Source organism: Crocodylus siamensis, chromosome 6, assembly GCF_052110815.1.
Source record: "Crocodylus siamensis isolate JL-2025a chromosome 6, ASM5211081v1, whole genome shotgun sequence".
NCBI lineage: Eukaryota > Metazoa > Chordata > Crocodylia > Crocodylidae > Crocodylus > Crocodylus siamensis.
In genome coordinates, this window is record NC_143400.1 from 9,065,739 (window position 1) to 9,076,327 (window position 10,589).

Sequence of the window (10,589 nt, forward strand, 5' to 3'; positions counted from 1 at the left end):
CAGCCTTTCTAGCTGGAAATCTAGGTTAAAAAATGACTGCAAATTGGGAAGACATCCAGAAGGCTGCACCAAAGGGATTGCAAAGCAGGTGCCATTCTAACCCTCTTTGAGTCCAAAGCATATCTGCCTTCTGATGTTACCCCTTATTCGCTTTCTCATCAAGAAGGGGGGAACTTCCCGCCAGCACCCCAGAAAGTCTAATGGTAAAGTCTTCAAGTTGTGGGGTTTTTTTGGAGTCAAGAAGAAAATCTAATTGCTCTTCTTTAGGGAAGGCAAAAAGTTTCAGGAATCTGAATGGTGAAACACTGAGGACTAGACTGGATGGAGGGAAATTGTTTAAGTGTAGCTATGTGATAATTTGCCTAGTGAGCAGTTGCAGGCCAAGATTTCTTTGCCACAGTAAGTTTATGTTGCATGGCAGTTGCCTGCATGCATTTACATAGGTAATTAATGTAGGTTATTACGGTTCTGAAGGGGTGACACACTAAATATGCTTAGGTCCATTAAAGGCAATGGGAGTGAAGGCGGCCCAGTGGGACTCCATGGAAGTACATGTTACACATCTCCCCCTGCGCTGATCAGAAGGGCTACTTCAAACCCTGGGAACTGGACCATGGACTTTCAGAGCAAAAAGAAAAGTTGAACTGAAGTTCTGTAGTTCAAGCACATAACAAATAGCATTCTCTCTAACCACTCGCTGGTGGTAGCAGCACAATAAAAAACTAATTTCCAAGCAATGGCCTTGATTTTCAACATGCCCAGAGTCCCCTGGAAAACCCAGCAGAGGTGAAAAATGTGCGATGAAGGTAACTGTGCAGAAAGGAGCTTGCAGGTTCCCCACAGCCAGTTGGACATGTAAGCAGCACCCGTCCCCAGAATATCTTCTCCTCTTGTGTCCCTTGCAAGGAAATCAATGCTGAGAGATGTTTTCCAAGCAAGCGAAGGGATTAGCTATGCCCACTTTGCATTGATTTTAATAGCAGCTGTGAAAATCTTTGTCTTAAATACACACAAAACCAGCAGGTCTCATTTCATAGATTTCATAGACATTAGGGCTGGAAGGGACCTCGGGAGATCATCGAGTCCAGCCCCCTGCCCAAAGGGCAGGAAGTCAGCTGGGGTCATAGGCTCCCAGCAAGATAAGCATCCAATTTGGTCCTGAAGGTGTTCAATGTAGGTGCTTGAACCACCTCCGATGGCTGTTCCAGATGCATTTCAAAATGGTCTGCTCTGGTTTCAGCATTTTTTATAAGCACTAAGATTCAAGAGGGCACATTTATTTTGGCTGGGGATATCCATCAGGGTTCAGACTGTTGAGTTTTGAACCTTTCTGGAGTTATGCTTCTTAGCTAGAACCTCAATGGGACCAAAGCTTTTCAGTGGTGATGCATAGGCGCTGCATGGGGGTGCACATGCACTCCCTCAGAGCACTCATGCACCCACTGACAGGCCGCACTCCCCGCTTAGGCAATGGGCGGGGGGGCAGGCAGGAGCACTGGTGCCCCTGCTGCGAGTGCCAGCTGGGGAGTGGGAGCTCTGGATGAAGCACTGTGGCCACTTCCAGGAGCACCGCAGCCACTTCCAGGAGTTGACTGGTCACTGGGGGGGTGGGGGGGCATGTGCCCCGCCCCGACTAAGGTGGCACCAGTTGCCCGTGAAGCTTTTTCTAGAAACCTAGATGACTTGTTCCTATGGCAGAAGGAAGCATTGCGTGAAATCAAACAATAAGTAAAGCCCAGAAGACAGTGTTATCTTCTCTTCCTTTGCTGCAACGCATGCAGAAAAGAGCCTTCTGCATGTAACAGCTTTCTGCATGATATGAAATGCTGGATTTCTGCAGGAAACTCACTCTGTAGCTCTGCCTTGAAAGCAGAGGGTTTGATATAAAGCAAGGGGGTTGAGCAAGAAGTTGGGTGGGAAGGGACTTCAGCAGCTTTGCTCCTTTGTGCCAGAGAGGATGAACGCACCACTTGAACTCTTTCACACCGCCGGCCTACACAAAAGCTGGCAGGTGACAGCTACTTCCAGTGGAGTGCTCCTTAGGACTCAGCTATATTCTTTCAAAAGGGCGTGTGCTTGAGGTGAGCTCGCTGCTCAGAATGCTGCAGGGCTTGCCAAGACCAATTAATCAGTGAGATGAACTACCGCGCTGAACCCACCCCAGTTCAGCAAGAGTATAAAAGGCTCAAGCTCAACCCTCGGAAAGCAGAACACTGCATCTTTCTCCCCTGCTTCCTGTTCTGTGTTCCTCACCGGCATCCTCCATTCCTCCTATAACACCCTTCTTCCAGACCAGCTACCATGTCTCGCCAATCCTTTGTTCAGATCCAGAGTGGGAGAAAGGGCTTCAGCTCCAATTCTGCTGTCATCCCTAGCGCCTGCCGCACCAGCTTCAGCTCACGCTCCGTCTCCCGATCGGGAGGTTGTGGTACCAGTGGTGGCTTTAGAAGAGTTGGTGGCGGTGGCGGTGGTGGCTTTGGCAGCAGAAGCCTTTACAATCTAGGTGGATGTAAGAGAATCTCCATTGCTGGAAGCGGTGGTGGCTTCTATGGAGCTCCAGGGCCCTATGGGTTTGGAGCTGGTGCCGGCAGCGGATTTGGTTACGGTGTTGGAATAGGTTGTGGTTTTGGTGGTGGAGTAGGTGGAGGCTTAGGGTTAGGTGGAGCTGGGTTCGGTGGTGGCATGGGTGGTCCTGGCTTCCCTGCCTTCCCACCTGGAGGCATCCATGAAGTGACTGTCAACAAGAGCCTTCTTCAGCCGCTCCATCTGGACATCGACCCCAGCATCCAGAGGGTCCGCACGGAGGAGAAGGAGCAGATCCGGACTCTCAACAACAAATTTGCCTCCTTCATTGACAAGGTGAGACAAATGATTTCATGAATATCTTGCCCTGGTTCTACCTGGGGAGCAGAGATAATTTCAGGTTATTTCCAACCTTGTCTTTTCATCCCCAAACTGAGCCACAACACCCAGGAATAAACTGGAACACGCCCCCGATTTGAGGCAGGTATTTTGTTCTTTGCAACCACTGCAGTACCTGACAGGTGGCTGGGGTTACTGAGTACTATTTAAGTAATAAAATGGCTAGTGAATGCGGGGAATTAACCCATTAAATTCTCACATTTCTATAGTCATTTTTAGAGAGGACATTGAAATATTGGCGTTCTTACGGCATTAGCATTGTAGGACTCTACCCTCTTCATTGCTTGGTTGCTTCTATTTGTCTGAACAAGACAATTTGGCAACCAGCACCACTCTGCCATTAAGGAAAATATTACGTTGTCCTGAAAACATTTTATAAACCATGCAGTGTTGGGTGATAATATCAGCTTTAGATTAACTTTTTTTTTTTCCAGTTAAGGGTTTAATCCTTCCTGGGTTTGTACCTTGGGGTCATGCCTTATACCTATACAAAGTAGTTGCAACATTTAACCTGTCATGTTAGTCATTGTAAATGCTGTAAAGCTCTAAAGGGTGACGTGGGGTAGAAGGAAGAAATACGAGTCTAATTAACTGGTAATGTGGGGCAGGCCCATGTAGTCCAATTTGCTAGGTTCGTTTGTACCAGCTGTGGATTTAGCTTTGCAATCTTTCTTGTGGTGTCCAGCCCTTCATCACTTGTTCCTGAGAACTGAGTACACTCAGGCAGTGCTCAGGACTTGACAGGACGGTCCCTAAAAACCTACCAAGTTCACAAGAATTACCACTTTTCTCAAGCCTGTTTTGGACACTTTTGGTTACAGGTCCGATTCCTTGAGCAACAGAATAAGGTGCTGGAAACCAAATGGACCCTGCTGCAGGAACAGGGACAGAAAACAGTCAGGAACAACATTGAGCCCCTCTTTGAATCCTACATCAATAGCCTCAGGATGCAGCTCAACAACCTGCTGGGGGACAGGGGAAGGCTGGAAGGAGAGCTGGATAACACACAAAACCTGCTTGAGGATTTCAAGAACAGGTAAGTGTAGTCAACTAGCTGGCTAGTTACCTAGCTAGTTAGGTTTTACATGTGCCGGATGAAATCACTAAAGTCTCTGGGGCTCAGATCCTAAAAATAACATCTTTCCACAAGCATGTGTGGATAAGAAAGGGACAAGACTTACACAAGTCTAATAGCAAGTCCACTGCGGGCGCAGCTACATGTGCCAATTTAAAGCAGCACGTTAGCCATTTTTACCATGCGTTAAGGGCATGGGTCTACATGTGTACACCCTTGATGTGCCTTAAAAATGGCGATTTTAGACTATCCGTGCCTAAATCTGATACTTGCAGCAGCTACCAAATTTATGCATGAATTGTTAAAGCACCTTAACGCGTGTGTTCCTCAGCCTGACAAGGGTGTTTGTGCCCAAAAGCTTGCTAAGAAGAATTTTTCCAACTATTTGAGTTGGTTTAATAAAAGAGACCGGATTTACACAAACAACCTTGACTGCCTGTGTCCTTAGACCAACATGGCTACAACCTACTCCCCTAGACACACTAAGGAACATTAACGCTGTGCACGTCAGTTGACTTGGGACTAACTTTAGCCCCAAGGCGGTCCACACAGCGCTTTAATGTGCCTTAGTGTATGCACGTGCAGCTATGTGCCTAAGTGGCCGTAACGTGCATTAGGTAAATGCACATTAAGTTTAGGTGTGTGTAGACATTCCCAAGGGACATAAAGTACATGGATGTTGCCACCTTCCTGCAGTTAAGAGGACAAATATGGCAAAATGATATGTGTATACACTGATAAGCCAAATGATCCAGGTATAAAAATATTTTTATATGAAAATTGAGATTTTGACCTTACATATGCTAAACGGTTTGTTGTTTGAGTAAAAAGAGAGGTGTGCAGAAGAGTTTGGGGAGCAGATGCTTACATTGCAGAAGAGAGTCACTGAGAATGACTGGCTGTCCAGAAGCGAGGTTAAGACACGCAGGTTTTCTAAGGGAATTTTCTATCAACACCAGTTTGCATGTTTTAATGAGTACAGCAGACACACATAAATCATTACCTGAATGTCCCTGAAAGCCCAAATTCAGATCCATGTGGGGGCAGAGATGAGCATTATACTTGAAACACTTCACAATCTGCACTCGCCATAGCCTGTTGCTTGTCTAAACACATACCTCTTCTTCTTCCTCCTTCCTGCAGGTATGAAGAGGAAACCAACAGGCGCACTGATGCTGAGAATGATTTTGTGACACTCAAGAAGGTGAGTCTGATTTCTTAATTCTTGGTTATTGTTCACACGATGGCTACAAGGCAGATATCCTAGTGTTGAGCCACGAATGGATGGAGGGTAAGAAGTGTACTTAACTCTAAATATTTAAAGGACACAGGACAGATGTGTGGTGGGGGGTGGGAGGGAGGAGAAGGGAATTCCCTTTAGCCCTAGAGTATATATGTGAAAGTGAAACACAGAACGGTTGTTGTCAGGAGAGCGGCTGGTGGCAGAGCTGGGAAGTGAGCCCAGATCTCTGGAGTCCCTTTTCAAGGTCTCTTTCCATGTTGATTTACACTCAAGGATCGAGGACCTTCTCTAGAAGGTCATTCTAGCTCCAGGACTGCTCCCGGCCTCCTAACCAAACTATTTAGCTCAATGCAATTCATTACCTCCTTCCAGGACGTGGATGGTGCTTTCATGAACAAGGTGGAACTGCAGGCCAAGGTAGACTCGCTGATCGATGAGATCAACTTCCTGAGAGCCGTGTACGAGGCAGTAAGTACTTGCATCCCAAAGCTGCTGCGGCCTTGGTTTTCCACACCCATTTAATGTACACGTTTCAGATTATTTCCTCCAGGGCTGGGCTAAGCCCTTCCACTCCTCTGCAAGTGCACTGGCTGTCTGCAGAGCCCCTGGCAGGTTTTGAAAAGCTACCTACTACGTCGGGCTTTACCCTCCACTTGCTGTCCCGAATGAAAAGGAATTATTTCAGATGACAAGGAATAAATCCAAGGCTTATGGCTCACCCAAAACTTTGCTGGGTTTCCAGGAACTGTCGCAGATGCAGTCACAAATCACCGACACCTCCGTCATCCTGTCCATGGACAACAACCGGAACCTGGACCTGGACGGCATCATTGCTGATGTCAAAGCTCAGTACGAGGACATCGCCAACAGGAGCCGAGCGGAGGCTGAGTCCTGGTACCAAGTCAAGGTAAGTGGATGGGAAGCCATCAGGGTTTCTGCTCTGTTGTCTCCAGTTCTGCTCCTGAGCAGGCAAAGCTCCAAGATACATATTTAAAAAGACAGCTGAGCAAAACCCACTCATGTTCAAGGGGCAGCGCAAGGCCAATATACCATAGAGATCCTGTTCAGTCCCTCACTCTGGCTCTAAACAATCTGACCCAAAGTTTGTTGAAGTGAATGTAATGGCATGCATTGGCTGAAAGCGTTGCTTTAAATACAGGGTAAGAATGGCTGCATGCTTTCTGCTCAGGCTGTGCATGGAGGAATTTCACTCCCAAACTATTCTTTTAGGATTCAGGCTCATAAAATAAAGCAGTAGCAAAACAAAGAGATCATGCCGATCCTTTCAGAGCACATCTCTGTGTGCAGTTCATGCAACTGAATAAACTCCAGCACAGTTCATGTGAGAGCTTCCATGTTTGCAGGGGTGCCTGGGACCACAGTACATTGAGCTGGGTCAGAGCAGCCCCAGCTGGCAGGGGACCCAGAGGCCAGCCTGAGCCTGCTCCAACCTGGTTCAACGTGCTGCCAAAGGACTGGCTGGGGCACCAGGGTGCTCCAGCGTGGGGCTAGCCGGCAGAGGGTCCCTGAAGTGAAGCACCCTCATGCCCCAGCCAGCCCTGTCAGCATCCACCCATGCGTTGAGGCACGCTAAATAGTACTTGCCTTGACAAGTACTATCCTAGCATGGCATTTATTAGTTTATTGTGGCCTAATAGGGCTGAATGTATAGGTGCTGAGACTTTATTGTGGAGCTAATTAGTGGGCTCTACAGTAAATGTCTCGTGTGGATGCACCCTCTGTAGGGATGGCAAAGTCCATTGAATCTCACTTAAGAGACCCAACTACGATTCTGAATTTGGTAATAAAGCAGGAAAAATATATATATATGTGCATTAAGAATGGACGCCTGGTTATATTTGGGGCTAAAATACCAATTGCTTCCGTGGATGTAAAGGCGGAGAGAGTCTATTCACTGCCATGGTGTCCCTCCAGATTTTCACCATTGGAAAGGAGAGAAGAATTGTCCCTTGAACTGTAGGACTGGGGTGTCCTTATAAAACAGACTCCTCAGACAGGATTGCTTCATATACTAAGATTTTACTAGTGCTCTTGCTTAGCTGGAGGGTGTTTGTATGACATGGAAAGACGCGCTGTGTTAGGCAGCACATACGTATCGTTACATATGACACTTGCTCTACAGCTTATAAACTTTAACATCGTTGGTGTGTCTTTTTATGTGCAACAGTACGAAGAGCTGCAGGCTACTGCTGGCAGACATGGGGACGACCTAAGAAACACCAAGCACGAGATCTCAGAGATCAACCGACACATCCAGAGACTGCGGGCTGACATCGATAGTGTGAAAAGACAGGTAGGGGCAGTGGAAAACACATGAAGTAAATTCTTTTGTGATCTTGGATAATTCCTTAGCTTGAGGACCAAAGCCAACTCAGCTCCAGGGGTGTAAGTGAAGGGGACCCAGCTGAATCCTGCATCACGATGTCTTCTGGGACCTTTGGTTTCAGAATCAATTCATCCTGAGAGCTTTGCCTATCAATGAATGAATAAGGATGGGCAAAACCTCAGCTGGTGTAAACACAGATGGAGCTAGATAGATTTAAACCAGATGGCGAAAACTGAGAAGGGAAGTGCCCAAATTGCAATCCAAGTTTTTCTACCCAGAACAATCCAGGAGAGGTTATTCCATAGTAGAAAGAGAAAGAGACAGGAGAGAGTCACATTGTAGATAGAGGTTGTCAGTGCTGTTCTCTCTCCTCCCCAGTGCGCCAACCTGCAAGCAGCCATTGCGGAGGCCGAAGAGCGTGGTGAGATGGCCCTTAAGGATGCCCGGGACAAACTGGCTCAGCTGGAGGATGCTCTGCAACAAGCCAAGGCTGACCTGGCCCGCCAGCTGCGGGAGTACCAGGAGCTGATGAACGTTAAGCTGGCGCTGGACATCGAGATCGCCACCTACCGCAAGCTGCTGGAGGGCGAGGAGAGCAGGTGGGTGCAAGGCAGCCAATGATCACCCTCAGTTTAAAAGGTGCCAAATACCCAGGGTTCCTGTCAGCACTAGAAGGAACGGGGGTACTCAGCGGTTTTGAATATCAGATCCTTAAAGGACAGGTCACCTCATCTTTAGTCCCACACTAATTTGCATATCAGTGGGAGAGTGGGTTGGAAAATTTCAGGGCATGAAACCCATTGAGAAATTTTAGGGTATCTGCAAAAACGATCTTTCTTCATCATTAACTTGCTGAGAGAGGAGTCAGAACGATTCTAAATGTGAATGGGCCATTGACAGGTGGTCAAAAATTCTTTGTTGATTGTTTTTTAATGGAAAACTGTGGGTTTAATGGATGAAAGGATAAGTTTTTTGTGTAAAGTGTCTGCTTGCTGTGCAACATTTTATTTTATATATATATATATATATACACACATATATATATACACATACATATACATACATATATATATACACATACATATACATACATATATATATATACACATACATATACACACACACACACACACACACACACACACACTCACACATTCAGAGGAAGGTTCTTGGCCATTTGAAGGGAGCTCTGGCCGGTGGAACTCACCTGAATTCTTACCTTCCTCTGTTTTTTTCTCCAACAGGCTGATTGGAGCTGAGCCAGTGAATATCTGTAAGTCATTTACATGCACTTAGTTTATTGTTTACTCTAAGCTTCCTTTGCAGCTCGTTCGCTCATTGTCTGGTGTTTTCTTTTTGCAGCGGTGGTCAGCTCAACCGTTGGAACCAGCTATGGAGGTGGAAGTGGCCTTGGCCTTGGCAGTGGTAGTGGACTTGGTGTCGGAGGCGGTAGTGGTTTTGGCCTTGGTGGCGGAAGTGGCGTGTGCGTTGTGGGCGGAAGTGGCCTCAGCATGGGAGGTGGGCTCAGCATTGGAGGAAGTGGCTTCAGCTCTAGCAGTGGGAGAGGTTCCTGCGGGTTGAATGTTGGAGGTGGAAGTGCCTCCAGCGTGAAAGTCATCAAGACCACATCAAGCAGGAGAAGCTATAAATGCTAAATGTCAACCTTGATTCTCCAGTAAAGTGTTCCCACCGTTTCTGACATTGGCACACCATTGACCCGCACGTAGAATGACCATAATGCAGTTGGCCAACCTTTCTTGACCTGAGTGCTTATAAATACAATGCATATTAAATCAAGAGCCTAGTATTATAGTCTCAGCTTCAGAAATGGGGGCCTATGTTTTGATTTTCCATTGTGGCATTACCCCTCTCCTGTTTTTCATTCTCACTCGGTAGTCTCCCTCATGCAGAAACCTACCCCAGTATCCAGCAGGAAAAGGAGCTCTCTCTAAATAAGCTGCTTCTCTAGTCACTGCTAGATATACATCTAGGTAAATTTTCAAGAAAGTAAAAAAACCCAGTGCCCCCTTGTCATCTGAGAACTTTCTGAATAACATTAGAACTGGAAGTCTGACCATTCATGGCTTGTCCCAATCCACTGCACATTTCTAAAAAGGTTCCTTGTGTCCATTTTAGCGACACATTTTTTATTGCCCTTTCTCTAGAGCGGGACAAGTGGTTATGCCTTCCAGGTTATCTCATTATTCAGTAACAAAAAAATGGTTGCTTAGTTAGAAACTGATACCGTCATGTGTCTTGGCTCATTTCAGCTGTATTGGGTTCTGCGTGCAGCTGGGGTTATCATCTTCATAATTTACGTGTCATGCCTGTCTCTTGTACTGCACATACTTGTGAATTGTATTCGCTATTGATTTGCAATTCAAAGGTCTTGGCTCCATGTTGTATATAACACGTCACACGAGTGTTTGCTTCTTTCACTTTCTGGTGTTTGTCTAATAAAATGCATATGTACTTTATTTTGCTGTCCAGTCCTTTTTAATGAAAAATGCCTAAGAGAAAATGAACATATGTATTCTAGACACTTTTCCCAGGGTCCTACAAATAGGGCTCGCTTCCTACACTTCCTGTGATGCCTCAATGTCAGTTGTCGTGTATAGAAATGGGGTAATATTTCTTTAGTTGGTTTGTAAACTTTCAAATGGGGCTCACAATGTCCTGTGGTTTAGCAGCTGCCAAAAACCAGTGACAGCAGCAGGCAGGGGTGGATCCAGAGCAGACGCAGTGGTGTAGTCACACCTTGTTTTGATCCCTGCTCCACCCAAACTTTAAACCCAAGTCCCCGGGAATGGCCAAGGCAGAGGCATTTCTATTCAGGCAGTGCTGAGAGAGTCAGTTGATTTCATGGCTCATTGTCATCTCCCTGATTCCTGCTAATCTCTCTACACTCCACAGATGTTAACAACCCTTTACCCTTGTTAATGGTCTTGATGTTGCTCTATTCAAATCAGCTTTATTTCTGCAGTGTAGCTGTCCGTCAGCCC

The 10,589-nt window shown here is 46.4% G+C and overlaps 1 protein-coding gene across 1 annotated transcript; it reads left to right on the top strand.

The window, feature by feature from the left end:
• The first annotated feature begins 2,213 nt into the window (after positions 1–2,213).
• On the top strand, positions 2,214–10,064 carry LOC149860905 (keratin, type II cytoskeletal 6A-like). Its single transcript, XM_090052762.1, has 9 exons — positions 2,214–2,859; positions 3,744–3,958; positions 5,141–5,201; positions 5,613–5,708; positions 5,983–6,147; positions 7,429–7,554; positions 7,966–8,186; positions 8,832–8,860; positions 8,950–10,064. Exons 1-9 carry the CDS (start codon positions 2,302–2,304, stop codon positions 9,240–9,242), a joined length of 1,764 nt encoding a protein of 587 aa, XP_089908888.1. The 5' UTR covers positions 2,214–2,301; the 3' UTR covers positions 9,243–10,064.
• The last annotated feature ends 525 nt before the right edge of the window (positions 10,065–10,589 follow it).